At 37.0% G+C, this 13,949-nt stretch overlaps 1 protein-coding gene across 3 annotated transcripts; it reads left to right on the forward strand.

Moving 5' to 3' along the window:
- The first annotated feature begins 42 nt into the window (after positions 1-42).
- CFAP96 (cilia and flagella associated protein 96) lies at positions 43-13,554 on the forward strand. 3 transcript variants are annotated; one of them, XM_062632729.1, is made up of 8 exons: positions 43-144; positions 2,044-2,231; positions 3,081-3,300; positions 6,092-6,229; positions 6,318-6,393; positions 7,998-8,177; positions 10,161-10,333; positions 11,991-13,554. In XM_062632729.1, the coding sequence occupies exons 2-8, from the start codon at positions 2,135-2,137 to the stop codon at positions 12,037-12,039; spliced, it is 933 nt and encodes a 310-aa protein (XP_062488713.1). In that variant the 5' UTR covers positions 43-144; positions 2,044-2,134; the 3' UTR covers positions 12,040-13,554. The 3 variants fall into 3 exon arrangements, with proteins under 3 accessions (XP_062488713.1, XP_062488634.1, XP_062488795.1); XM_062632650.1 differs by lacking the exon at positions 43-144 and adding an exon at positions 154-449; XM_062632811.1 differs by lacking the exon at positions 43-144 and adding an exon at positions 154-380.
- The last annotated feature ends 395 nt before the right edge of the window (positions 13,555-13,949 follow it).

A 13,949-nucleotide genomic window follows, 5' to 3' on the forward strand; every position in this document is an offset into this window, starting at 1 on the left:
GAGACGGGGGGGAGTTGGACGAAGGGGGCGTGGGATAGGCTTGCCCCGCCTTTTGGGCTTTCCCGCCTCCGGGGCAACCGGTACCAACACAGGGCGGCCCCGGCCAGCGGCGGTGGCGCGTGAGTGAGATACCGGCTCCGGCGGGTAGGTGCCGCTCGGTTCCCTCGTGATTCAGCTGCCTCCCGTAGCCAGACCTGGCGGTGGGCTGCGGTGGAGCGCGTAGCGTTGGGCTTTATGTTCAGGTTGGGCAACCACAGCGGTACTTAATCCGGTTTAGGGGGTACCGGATTGATCTGTGAAAAAAAAAAAAGGGCGTTTCCTCAGCTTTCATACAAATTCCTTGGAAGACGCTCCAGAATCGTGCTTGCCGAGCTGCTGAGGTCCAAAAATCCTTCCCATTAATCCCTGCATCAACCATCTTTGCTTTACACTGTGGAATTTAATTCCAGGTCTGTTTTCAATAGATTATTCCTATCCTCATTTGGCAGGTTCCAGTGAAGGTGTGATGAGGAAAAACTAATGTATACTTGTAAATAATTTGCACTAAACCCAAAAGGAAATTGGAGATACTTGCCGTGCTCAGGTCTTAGATTAGTTAGAGGGTTTCCAAAATTCCACGTTTGTGTTTTGCCTCAGATTTGTCCATACTCTGACTTCCTGTACTATTATTAGAGACTGATGACCATTGCTAGAGATAACCCACAAGATGAAGGAGGTGGCTGCTCAGCGTGTTTTATTACTAGCTCTTAATGCCATTAGTACATTTTACATTGTGTGAACCTCCACACGTTCAAAAAAACCCCCAAAACCAGCTTCAAGCTTCTTAAAACTTCCGCATGCTGTCTGTCCATCCTGTGTGCTGAGCATAAGCAAAATGTGACTAGCTCTTCTGTCATACACAGTGTCCCAGCATGCTGTTTTTGTAATAAAATATATGCGATTGTTATATGTATTTCCACTGCTGTGCTGTTGCTGCTTTTCTACTCTGCACCTACCCACTGGATACAGCTGATGTGTGATATTAGTCTCTCAGAGTTTGCTGCTGCCCAACCTACTTTCATTCCTGGCATATCTTGCATTTGTCTCCATAGTTAATACCAACATGGTCTTTAATCTGTATTCCACCCTAATGTCTTAATTTAATTGCTCTCGTTTGAGCTGTATGGTCATGGGTACTTCAGCTATTTGGTTGCATATCCTTGATTTCTTTTTTTTTTTCTTCTTATATCTCATGAATTTCAAGAAATAGCTTTTCTCACTTGTTAACCAATTTCTTCTACCTTAATTTCCATTCCTGGTGAACTTACTGTATGTTGTTACCTTCCTCCTCAAGGCAGTTCTTCCTCTTGCTAATTCTGATTTCTGTATCTCTACTAGTCCACTCTGGGAATCAGATCCCTGGTAGTCCTGTTGCTAAACCTGCTCTCTATTCAAGCCCTTGGCCCCCTTACAAGTGTTGACTAGGCATTTTCCTTAGCTCTGTCAGGATCCAATGATGGTGATGGAAAAAATGTTTACTGTAAATTGTTTATGCTAACACCAAGAAGAAATTGAGTCCATGCTCACGTCTTGGATTAGTTAGAGGGCTTCCAAAATTCCACTTTTATGTTTTACCTCAGATTTGTCCATAGTCTGACCTCCTATATTGTTATTAGAAAGTGACTGATGACCGTTGCTAGAGATAACCCACAAGATGAAGGAGGTGGGTGCTCAGCATGTTTGTTACGAGCTGTTAATGCCACCAGAACCTCTCATCTTAGTACTCTGAAGATGCCTGTTACAAATTTTGACCGAAACTATGTGAATTCATTAAGAGAGGCGCCAGTTGTATTAGAAATGCATTTGATTTTTATCTCGCTGTTCATGTTTTGAATTTGTTTAACAAAGGCTATATAATGGTCTCTCAATCCCACATAGTCCATTTTATCTGTAAGTACCAAGGTTGTCAATCATATTGTAGATTATTTTCTTCAAGTTACTTTTATTACTAATATTTTTAACCAAAACTTCTTGCATTTTACTTAAATGAACTTCCTGTTACAGGTGTGGACTGCTTATAAGCATTTGCCATAGGAGAGATAAACAAGGCTACTTCAAGCTTTTTAGTGTAGTGCACTGTCACACAGATCCAGCCATGCCTGCAGAAGGGAAAAGTGACCTGGAGAGGATTGGCCTCTTCAGTGAAATGAGCTATATTACCATTGGAGATAAATATGTATCACATTATATGCGTAAGTATATTTAGTTTTAATCCCTATTTAGTGATAGGGACCACCTCTAGTATCCACCTACTTTCCAAATCACTATTTTCTAATGTTTTGTTGTGGTTTTTTTTGGTTAGAGGGAGCTGCTTTTTCATGCATATTCTTTGTTCAGGTATGTATTATTTAAGGGAATCTTGGAATGAATTTATTGTAGAAAGGAAAAATCCAGTAAAACTGAAAACTGTATGCATAATAGATTGATGAAATCTTTTAGTGTGTACATTCCTTTTTAATGTTAATTACCTGCAAGTTACCAGTATTTTCTTACTTTTGTGAAAAACAGAAGTGTTTTTTGTCTACTCTTTCAGCAAGTTTTCTGTTATGGCAAAAATAATGACAATTACATTGTTATTGTTTTTAAATTAGTGCTACAGTCTGTTATGTTCTGATCTGATTCATGTGTGAGATTCCCCATCCTGTTTTTTTTTTAAACAATAGTCTCCTTTTCTTACAGTTTATTGGGAATAGTCATTGAGAAAGGTAATTTTTGTAATTAGTAAGGTTACAGAGATTAACCCTCAGTAGCTGCTTGGAAGTCAAAATGCAAGATAATGCTGGCTTCTCAATACTGACATTTCTGCTGTGGTGATGTGTCAGTGATGAACACATTCACCAGAACCCTGGCTAGAATTGGGTGCTGTGAACACCTTCTCATGGCACTGTGTTTCAGACACAACCATTTACATGAATGGTATACAAGTTAGATGCTCTGTAGTACATTCTTGGAGCCACCCAGATCCAGACCTTAGTTTTTTAAAGTAGGCTAAGAGAAGCACTAACATCGAACAGTTATTTACAGTGCTTGCTTTTTTAAAGGCCCTTTTAATGAAGCTGCGAGCAAGAACAAACAGATGTTACCTGGGGGGTCCAAAACAATGTCAGCTCTTCAGGCAGGTTATTTTGATCCTGAGTTTGTGAGAGTTTTCAGTGGTGAAGCCTACACAGACCCTGTCCAGCTAAGAAGACGCTATAGATTGGCAGAATCAAAGAAAAATTTGGGCAAAGCTTTTCTTCCCAGTAATGGAGACAAATGGCCGTAAGTGTGAAAATGTTTTAAATGAACCATTTCTCTTTTCTGTACACTAAAGATGGGTTTCACAGATTTCTTGTAAAACCTGTAATGAGAGTACAATATTCTTGTTTTTTTTACAATGTAGTGTTCGTATTGAGGAAATAATTGTGAGCAGCACCATAGGGACGGCTGAACACCAGTAGAAATCAGGACCTGGTGCTTGCTCTTAACTACTGTTTTTTGCTATAAACAATTTTTTTTATCCTTTAGCATTTCAATGAAACTGAAGATGGGAAAAGGGTGGGATAATTAACAAATAAATATTTCATTTTAATTTAGGAGAAAGTCTGTTGGAATTTGCCAGATACAATATCTTCCTCCTCCCATTTCTAAGCCTCCCAAAATATTATAATATATATAATATAAAATATTATTTTATAATATTACATAAACAGTAGGAGAAGGGGCCATTATCCAGGTGCAACCTTTTTCTCTCATCAAAACCTCATCCATTATCTTTTTGCTGGAAAAAATCATCCTACAGGATGATCAGAAGATGTTACAGAGTTAAGGAATATATGCAGAATATTAAAATAAATGCATCTTTGCTATTTCCACAACAACACAATTGATATCATACAACTATTATTATTCACATGTAAAAACTAGGTAGAGCCTGATTACTCCTCTATAACTATACAATCTTGTTTTGTTCTTGTTGCTGCAAGGAGAGACATGAAGATTCAATCTGTGTACAGGGCCTTGTTCTTACAGTCTTACGGTTATATTTAGCCATATCTTTCTGCAGCTTTGCTTTTGGAAAGTTTTGTGGGTAATGTCTTGTTTATTTTGTGTGTTTATATATCTATTAGGATGCAAGGGTTAGGTATGTTTCATTGTATGTTACAGGAACATCTTAGCTTTTAATAGGAGTGTAAGACATGGTGTGTAGGCTTTCTGTTGGATATTCATGTGCTATTTCTGATGGCACAGACAATGTGTGAGCCCCATGTGTAAAACTTCCTTTTAACTATAACTTGATTTTATAGCAACCAAATTTGTTACAAGGATTTAACTGTTAGAAACACCTAGGCACTGATTTCAAATCTGTGTCAGTCAGTGGGAATCCTCTTGTTCACTACCTTCTGGATTCCGAGTCCACCAGTGGGAGTCTTACAAAGACCTGCTAATGTGCTCTCTCCCATGTAGTGCCTCCACAAATGCATTTGTTAGCTGTGGGTGTAGTAGCTCATAGTCTTATTCTTGTAAGACTTTTGACTTCTTCTAGACACGAACTTTAGGACAGGTTCTTTGTCTTTATCTGCTCCTAAATCTGTGCTGGCAGAGTAGTACAAAGCAGGGAAAGTGGTTTGATTGCCTTTTAATTTAATCCCAAAGCGGTTATGGAGGATGATGATATGTTTCTTACATCCAAAACTGACTCTCATTGTAAGTAAGGAACTAGTGCAGAGCTCTGATGCTGTTCATGGAGTTGCTATTCTTAGCTGCCTGAATGACAAACAGCTCTTAGGAATCTTTCTTTTACCTTGGAGCCACATTTATTGTTGCTGAAATGGGAAAGGTTGCAAAGATGTCATATTCTGAAGATGTGACTGAAACCTGGGCCTTTCTTTTCTTTGTATGTCTGTTCTGTCTTATTTTGTTACTGGCATATAAAAACCCTACACACAGAAGCGACATTTAAAGAATATCAAAGCACTTAAGAGCTAGGAAACATCAAGATAAAAGTTGTCTGTGCATTGTCAGTTTGCCCTTCTTTTCTATATATGGGTTTATGAAGTCCCTAAGGAAAAGAGGGTGATGAGCAGGCAGGTTTGTGTTTTGTGCAAAGATGACAAATGTCATCTTGGCATCCTAATCCTGTCAGTATTCATTAATGGCCCTTTTAAAAAGGAACTCATTGAGACACTTTACTGTCTCCCCACAATAATTACAGACAAAACAGATTCCCTTGGCTATCTGGAGTAGTTGACAGATTTCATACAGTAGCCCCTGTTTATTTTTTTTCTGTTTTGGATTTTGGGGGCTTGAGGACAGAGGGTTGTTTGGGGTATTTTTGGACCAGTGTAGGTGCATCTTAGTGGACCAAATTTCCATTCAGCCATCTCATTACTTTGTCCTTTTCTCCTTTAGCAGCTGTATGATCATGTACTTTGAGAGCATTTTATACACTTACCAGCAAATACTGATTTTCAAGTTGGTCTTTAAAAGTCTTTATGAATTCCTGTGATTTTGTAGGCAGAGGTATTTATCCTAAGTGAGCTGTGCCTCCTTTTACTTTCCTTCTGTGACAACAAAGAAAGTTAACTAGTCCTAGCATCTCCCAGAAGAAGAACCTTTCAGACAGGTACCCCATGTTACCTGTCACTCCATAATCATACCAACACTATCTTACTGCTCTCTGTAAACTTGTGGTGAAGGCAGTCCTCTTATCATCAAGCACCACATCTGTTTAAACTATTCAGCTGGGTCTTGGTGAATCTGTCTCTACCAGTGTTACTTCACTTTGTTGGTGCAAAATTAAATCTGCTTCTATTAAGCATATTTATATTATGAAGATACCTTAAAACTTCATCTCTGCTGCCATCTTGTTTCTTTTTTTGTCTATAACACTGTGCATGGAATTGCTGTACTAGTAGATCCATAGACAGTGGCTCTGATCTGGTTTTATATGTAACTCTTGACATGTGTATACTGTTCGGGTTTTCTCCTTCCCGTTGTTTTAGCACACTATATCTATAAAGCCTGAACTGTTTGCAAACCTGTAATTAATGTGTTCATTTGCTATTTTTAGATGTGGGCTTGGCAGCTATTATGGAACCATAGGAGGTTCATATCCGTACTTCAATCCACAAGTAAGAGAAAAAGTAAGATACGTTCCTCCTGGAAAGAATTTTTATACTAATCCAGGAAAGAAAGGAACTGGATACGGGTAACTTCACAATATTGCTTCTTGCGGACTGCTTTATTGAATATTTTTTGAGTTTTTAACACCTAAGTAATTAATTTTATTTTTACAGTTACGCAAACCTGACCATAGGTGAACAATATGAGCATTTACCTGAGGAGCATGATTTAGCAAGAATAATTGCAAAGGTAAAAATGCTTCTCTCTATTATTTATTAGTGTTACGATTATTTCTTACAATTTACATGAACTTTTTGTTCCTTTTGGTATTTCCTTTATCTTGAAATTACTGATGTTTACATACAAAGTGCAGGAAGGAAAACAAATTAATGGCCATTCTGTATAAAAAGGATGTAGGTATTATTTATTTATGATGCTTTCTTTGAGACATCTGGCAGTATCATAGAATCATAGAACCATAGAATAGTTAGGGTTGGAAAGGACCTTAAGATCATCTAGTTCCAACCCCCCTGCCATGGGCAGGGACACCTCACACTAAACTGTGTCATCCAAGGCTCTGTCCAACCTGGCCTTGAACACCGCCAGGGATGGAGCATTCACGGCTTCCCTGGGCAGCCCATTCCAGTGCCTCACCACACTCATAGTAAAGAACTTCCTCCTTATATTCAGTCTAAACTTTCCCTGTTTAAGTTTTAACCTGTTACCCCTTGTCCTATCACTACAGGCCCTAATGAATAGTCCCTCCCCAGCATCCCTATAGGCCCCCTTCAGATACTGGAAGGCTGCTGTGAGGTCTCCACGCAGCCTTCTCTTCTCCAGGCTGAATAGCCCCAACTTTCCCAGACTGTCTTCATATGCTGTATCCCATGGAAGTTCAGCCATTCAGGATTTGACCTCAAGTTTCTATTTGAAGACCTTAAGCTACAATGTGATAATGCCAATATCATGCCAATAGAAGGAACAATAAATGTCTGTGGTGTTGTCAGAAGAATGGGACCTCATTATCCTAGATGCTATAGCAAAAATAACTGTTGCTTTTTCCTTATAAGTTCATAAATCTAAGAAAACTCATCAATTTGCTTGCACTGATTTTATTTATCCTGTATATTTTAGTCATGCATATGTAGTGAAAAACGGTAGCAGAAGGATATTTTTTGGTCTAGGGTAAGAACAAGTTAGAAGAAACATTTCAGCTACCTGAAGTTGAGACAAATTCAGAGTTAAAACTAAGTATCCAGTGCAGAAAATGAGAATAAAAAATAGAGAGGTGGGATTGTTTCCACTGGATAGGAAACAAGGAATTTGCTCCGAGATACTAGTATGCATTACCACGTGATACTCTCTCACTGATGGTATGTTTTATGCATGTCCTTTAATTGTTCATAATGTTTTAACCTATTTTATTTTAAAATGAAATCTGGGAAGAATAGTCAACATCTCCTGTGGTACAAAGACCGATTCCTAGAGCAGTCGAGCTCAGTAAGATGCTCAGAATCTGGGAAACATAGTGGCCAGGTGTGAGCAGCTGGGATGCACGCAGGCAGAATTTTCAGGCACATATTCAGTTCTGTTAGACACATCTTAAATGCACAGTGCTTTTTCTGACATTTTTCTACCATACTTTCATACTGATGGTTGTGCTTCCTAGTTAGTGAATCTGTGTTCCATTATACATGGTGGGTATATAAAATACATTGAGCATCGAGCAAGGGCAAAGAAAGTTAAAGTGAACATTCTTCAAGACTAAGTTTAAATGCTTTCCATTTTTTCTCTTAGAATAGCATACAGTAAAAATCATGAGGCGTGTTTCTTTCAAAGTATTTGTTTTACAGAAAGCGCAAGAGCAACATAAACAGTTGTTTAAAGGAGGGCCTTTCAGGTTAAATCTATATCCCCAGGAGTATTTTGACAAGAATCCCTATTTTACTGACAAACCTTTGCCACCTGAGAAGAAATCACCTTCAGAGAAGCGAGTTGCACTACCTTTCATACCAAGTTCTCCTCCTAAAAAGGTTAGTTTGTGTTACAGCTACTGGAGATGAAAGATACATATTCAGACATTTCCTGTTAAAAGTTCTTCTTATAGTATGTAAGATAGAAATAAATGTTTGGTTTTGCTATTCGTTTCTTATGTTTTCTTACAAAATGTATTATTCCGTTTACATTGTTTTCAGTTTACAAACCCATAAAATCCTGTTTGACCCAACAGCTGCTAACCAGTTTCAAGTAACCTAAAAAGTGTTTCTCTCCACAATCTGCATAGTGCTGTTAACACAGTTAATTGACTGCATACAGAAAGATACAAACAGCAGGTTATGCAGTAAATGATAGTAAGATAGGTAACTATAGCAAAATTAAATGCTTTCCTATTTCAGACCTTGTCAGGTCCAGTCACATACCATTTTTGAACCTGCTAATTGCTCTCAGCCTGTATAGACAAACATCTAACAGATAATTCTAGTCATTGGAATGGATAGCTGGAGGAAGCAGAAAGACTCAGGTTAATCCCTCTGCTCAGAGAAAGGCTGCAGAATAAACTCAGAAGTTATCTGTTGCTTGTCCATCAGCAGACAAAATTGGAATCTGCTTGAGAATTTGCCAACTCTTTAGTAGCTAGGAGAAAAGGAGGAAAAGGATGGGAATAAATATACATGGAAGGGCTTAGAGGGCATAAGAAATAAAGCCTGGAGTTAGTATGAAGGATATGTAGGAATATAGTTTATTAGTTCCAGTTGCTTAGTGTCATTATTTCTTAAAATCTAAATGGATATTTTTCCATGCCATAAAGCATTCCATCCTGATACATTTTTTTGAGATGAGATACTAAATTTATGCCATTCATTTTACACTAAACCTTAATTTCACTTTGAAATGGGTTTAAGATGCATAAATCTCTCTCCCTCTTAAATGACTCCAGAAACGTACTACAGTAACACCCCTTAATCTGTCACTTTTCAGCTCTTCATTTTGGAGTTGCACAGTCAGTTGGTTAATGCTGTGCTCTTCTAATCACCATTTTCCTATTATTATGTCCTTCATTCGTGACGTATCTGACTGACTTCAATTCATCTGAGGAAGATGATGATAGCAAGGAAAATATAATTATTCAGAAAAAGACAGCAAAAATGCTTACACACAAGTAATTGTGTTGCATGACTGGCTTATAGATAAGGCAGCTGAGATCTTTCAGAAGGGAAATCTGCACAGAAAAGTTAGCTGCTAGAAAGGCAGCCTCTCATTTAGCTAACAATGCTGGCAATCCTGATCCAGGCTCCCCATCCTTCACACCATATATGTTTTCCCCATATATTTAAATAATGGGTACTTCCCAAGCTACTACATACCCTCCCTCTCTGTGATATAAATTCTTGCAGGAAAAATGGCTTTATTGTTGATTGAATTGCTTACTGCTGCACCTGTCAGGAATGCAGCCTCAGCAGACTGGGGGGTTTAGCTGCACTAGGGAATTACAAAAAATTAATCAGGTCTCTGCAGATATTTTTAAACTAATAGTTGCCACTCTTGCAGTACTAGTGGACTGCCAGTGCTGTACTTAATCCTTTATGTCAGAAAGCATGTTGATAATATTTAAGCCCTCCTGTACCTAACATTCCCTACACTAGTACTTGATGGGAAGGTGTACTCGTAAACTGATAGTGACATAGAAATTCCTATTATTTTACCACAACATAGCTCATTTTAGTGAGTTATGTTTTTACTTTTTCTGTGACATCTTTAAGATCCTTTCCTCAAAATCTAGGCTTAAGAAAGAACATTTAAAACTAAGAATTCATTAAAATAATGACTAAAGTTTTCCTTAAAGTTTCCATCAAAAATTAAAGGACTATTTGGTTTGGTTTTGTATATAATATGATGCAGTCTGCTAGTCAGTATTCTTACTTGCTTTTGCATGAAAAATATTTTCATTAACTCAATTATATTGTAGATTGGCACTTCAAAAAGTTGATTGGTTGGTTGGTTGTGTTTTTTTTCAGGCAGGGGGCATGAAAGGAGGCACATTTGACCCTTACCCAAGCCATTCTGCTGAGCCTTATGTAGTTAAAGACACTAAGGGTGTCACATCTGCTAGAGAACGACAGATTTTTCATCCTCCTCCTGGACCAAAAAGCAGACCTGTTACAAGCATAATTACTTTAAATGTCCAAAGGTAAGCACCTTTGAGTTCATGTTTCATGTATGCTGCCTACCATAAGTCGTTAGCACAGCTGTTTATTACAGTCTAAAATAATTGAATAAATGAAGGAACAAATTACTAACAGAAGGATAAGTAATGCATAAGGAGCTTGACTTTCCAAATTTATTCCTGCTCTCTTCTAGAATTCAGGTTACTTTATAAGGCTATACCTACCATAGAGACCTTCAGAATCATGCTATATAGATGTAATTGAAATTTTTTGTTATTTTCTGACTTGATAAATGTAAAAAGACCAGGAATGTTCCTGTCAAAAACAAAATCGGGTTTTGTTTTCCCTTTGAGCAACCTGGTCTAGTGGAAGGTGTCCTTTCCCATGGCAGGGGGTTGGAACTAGATGATCTTTGAGGTCCCTTCCAACCTAAAACCATTTTGTGAGTCTGTGGTTCTGTTTCTGGAACAAAATTAGCTCCCTCTGCTGGCAAATACAATACTAGGTAATCTAAACCTGTGAAGCTTTTCCGAATTGGATTCGTAACTACAAACACGTCACTGCGCAGTGTTAGAAGAGATTTACAGAACACAGTGTATGTATATAGGTAGAGAAGCACATAATTCTTTATTTTTTATATTACTAAACTATAATCCATATATGAAACAAATTTATTTTCTAGTTTTGGCTCTGTTGTAATTCAAACAGAAAATCGAGACTGTGTTCTCTAGTTAGAGAAATCATTCTCAGATGAAGACTTCTAAGGTTGCAAGTAGACCAGTTAAGCGTATTATTTTGCATACTCCATGAGTAACATGAAATAATTTAGAAATGATTAAAATTTGAAAAACTTTCTTAGAGGAATCTGCTTCACATTTGTAATTTCTCTTTTACATATATGTGAAGTCTAAGAAATAAACCTCATTTTTTCACCTATTGCTGTTCCATTTACTTTATTTCACCACATCTTGGCATTTGTGTAATCACTTTTTAAGCTGTAGGGATAGTTCTGATGTTTTCATTTACACTGACAAGACAGAAAACCAGAACTACGTATTACTCCACGATGCTTTTCATTACGAATGGAAATTAAGAAAGAACTGAAAGTAAATTCTTGGTACACCAAAAAGTGTAGTAACTGCCAACACTGATATAAGAAAGTATAACCTTCCAGGTAGGCACTGGTATTTTTCAGCTAGTACAAGGGAAAAAGAATGGTATATTGCTCTGAATATCCTTCTTATCATTGTAATTGTGTTACTGGTTTATGAACAGAATAAAAATTTATGTTGCCAAATTAAATGTTTTTATTTGGAAAAAAAACCTTAACTGTATGTGAAGTAGGTTTCAAAATGAAAAGGGGGGAACTGATTGTGAAGTGTCACTATGTGCTCACAGATACAGTTATAATGGACTCATTAAGAATACTTGTAAAGAGAAAAATGTCACATATCTATCAGCAATTCCACAGAGAAATTATTTCTGAAAGGTATTTCAGATTCTCCACTACTATTTCCTTCCTAAGAAAATGTTTAGAATGTATTTGTTTGGTTCATTATTCAAGTCATTAAATATAATCACAGGACTGGGCATTCCCCAGGTGTGAATTTTTACAAAAACTCTTGTAATTTGTACAGTGATATTCTACTAAAATCTAATAACTCTCTTCATTTGTTTCAGATCATTAAATGCAAATAACTACAAGACTGCACAGCTGACATTGTTTTAGGTGCAAGAGATGAAATGCAGGGTATACATTTTTTATACTCTGAACTGTTATCAAAGCTATAATAAAATGTGGAAAGTGGGATTCAGGTACATTGGGCAATCCAGTCTGTTTAATCATTGGCAGTGTCATTTTTTGATTCTAAATATAAAGCTATTATTATTTAAGACAATTTATTAAGTTCAAGGCTGTATTTTTATATACATTTTCATCTTATTGCTTAACTGGACTTTTGAAAGATACTTTCAGAAAATATACTTTCTAATTAGTAATTTGGGTTGCAAATTGAATATATATTGTAGTAGAAGAACGTGCATATATTTTAAAGTGTGTATCAGTGTATGTCTTAAGCAAGTTAGTCACACGTGGCCCACAGTGAAACTAAGCTAATTAATTCCCTTCAGTCGAATTGCAACTTGTACTTTATGTACATTATAATTTTGAGTAAGAACTGTCTTAAAAATGTATAATTTTGATTTTTTGATGACCTCAAAATGACCAGTATCGAGAATGTTCAGAACCAGGCCACAAGCAGGCTATTCATGACAGGAAGGTCATCTCTGTTTAGCAGCATCTGTTTCCTCACAACCATAAGTGCTGCAACATTTTCCAAGAGAAGCTTAGTTTCACTTTGCATATGTGGAAGGTTCCTAACAAATCTCATCTGTCTTTCAAACTAACTTCTCAGATAGAATTGTAATCCTAAATGTACACCTTACCTCTGTCTTAATCATTTTAATTGGGTTTTTATATGTAGTCCAAGAAATTTATTCATATAAATCAAAGCTGATTTATTACAAAATTAAAAAAAACCTCAGCATTTATTTATCCCAATTATTACATGAAGACAATTTTTATATATTTTATATTAATTTTTATAAGAGATGTATCATACCACTGTAGAATATCCATAGAATATCCATGAAATGGTATCCTGACTGCTGCTCACAGGATAATAGTTTTTTAAAGAAATTCCAGACTGGATCTCACATTTCCTAGCATCAATGAAAATAAAAACAAAGCCAAGAATTGTTGGTCACGTCTTCAAGCAAGTGTTGAAGCATAAAACCCCTCACCTTGAAATCAACAGGATCCAAAAATATTTTAAAATATTAGTTACTGGGGAATTTTTTCTCTATCCAAAATGTTTTCTCTATCCAAAGACCTGTAACAGAATTTCTTCTTTCCTCGTTTTTACCTTGTATTAGACAACAATACTGGTGCTGATGTCAGGTACCTTAGTGTCCTCTTTGTACAGAGTATCAGGAGCATTTGCCATGTTGTTCACTTGTGAAGTCTGCAGACACAGCATTCCTAGGCAGACTGAACCATACTGTACTTCCTCCTAACTGCTGTTATGATGTAGCACAGCCGATGAAGACCGCCCTGAAGTTCTTCATGTCTGTCTCTTTTCTTTTTGCAGTTGTTCCTCATCTGTTTTCTTCTTTATTTCAATAATATTTTAATTCACTTACAAGACTGCAATACTGAAAACTGATTAAAACGTATGACAATTAATGAAATCAGTCCAGCTTGTTTGAGAAGGTGTTAGTGTATGTGGACTGGTCTTGTGTGCTTATCATGGGAGCCAGTAACTTCACCTGATATGTCCCCACAAGAAAATGGGTGATCCCAAAGAGCTGTCCAACGATCCTAGCTAGGACCTCAGTATGCTGTTTTAACACAAGTGGTAATTGTGTCCTTTGGCTTCTTGGCAGTACCTTTGAGTGTGATGATGGAATTTAGAACTTTCTTAAATTTCATTAGCCAGTTGTCTAAGGTAAGGAGAACATTAGAATTACTTACATGATTTTCATAGTAACAGCTTCCCTACATCCTTACAGTGTAGACATAGCCAGTCACCTTCATAACTGATTCTGCCTATCTCAGGAGAGGGTACTTCAAAGACCCAA

The sequence above is a fragment of the Pezoporus occidentalis genome, unplaced genomic scaffold (assembly GCF_034315485.1).
Source record: "Pezoporus occidentalis ecotype Australia unplaced genomic scaffold, CSIRO_AGI_Poc_V1 ctg1, whole genome shotgun sequence".
Lineage (NCBI taxonomy): Eukaryota > Metazoa > Chordata > Aves > Psittaciformes > Psittacidae > Pezoporus > Pezoporus occidentalis.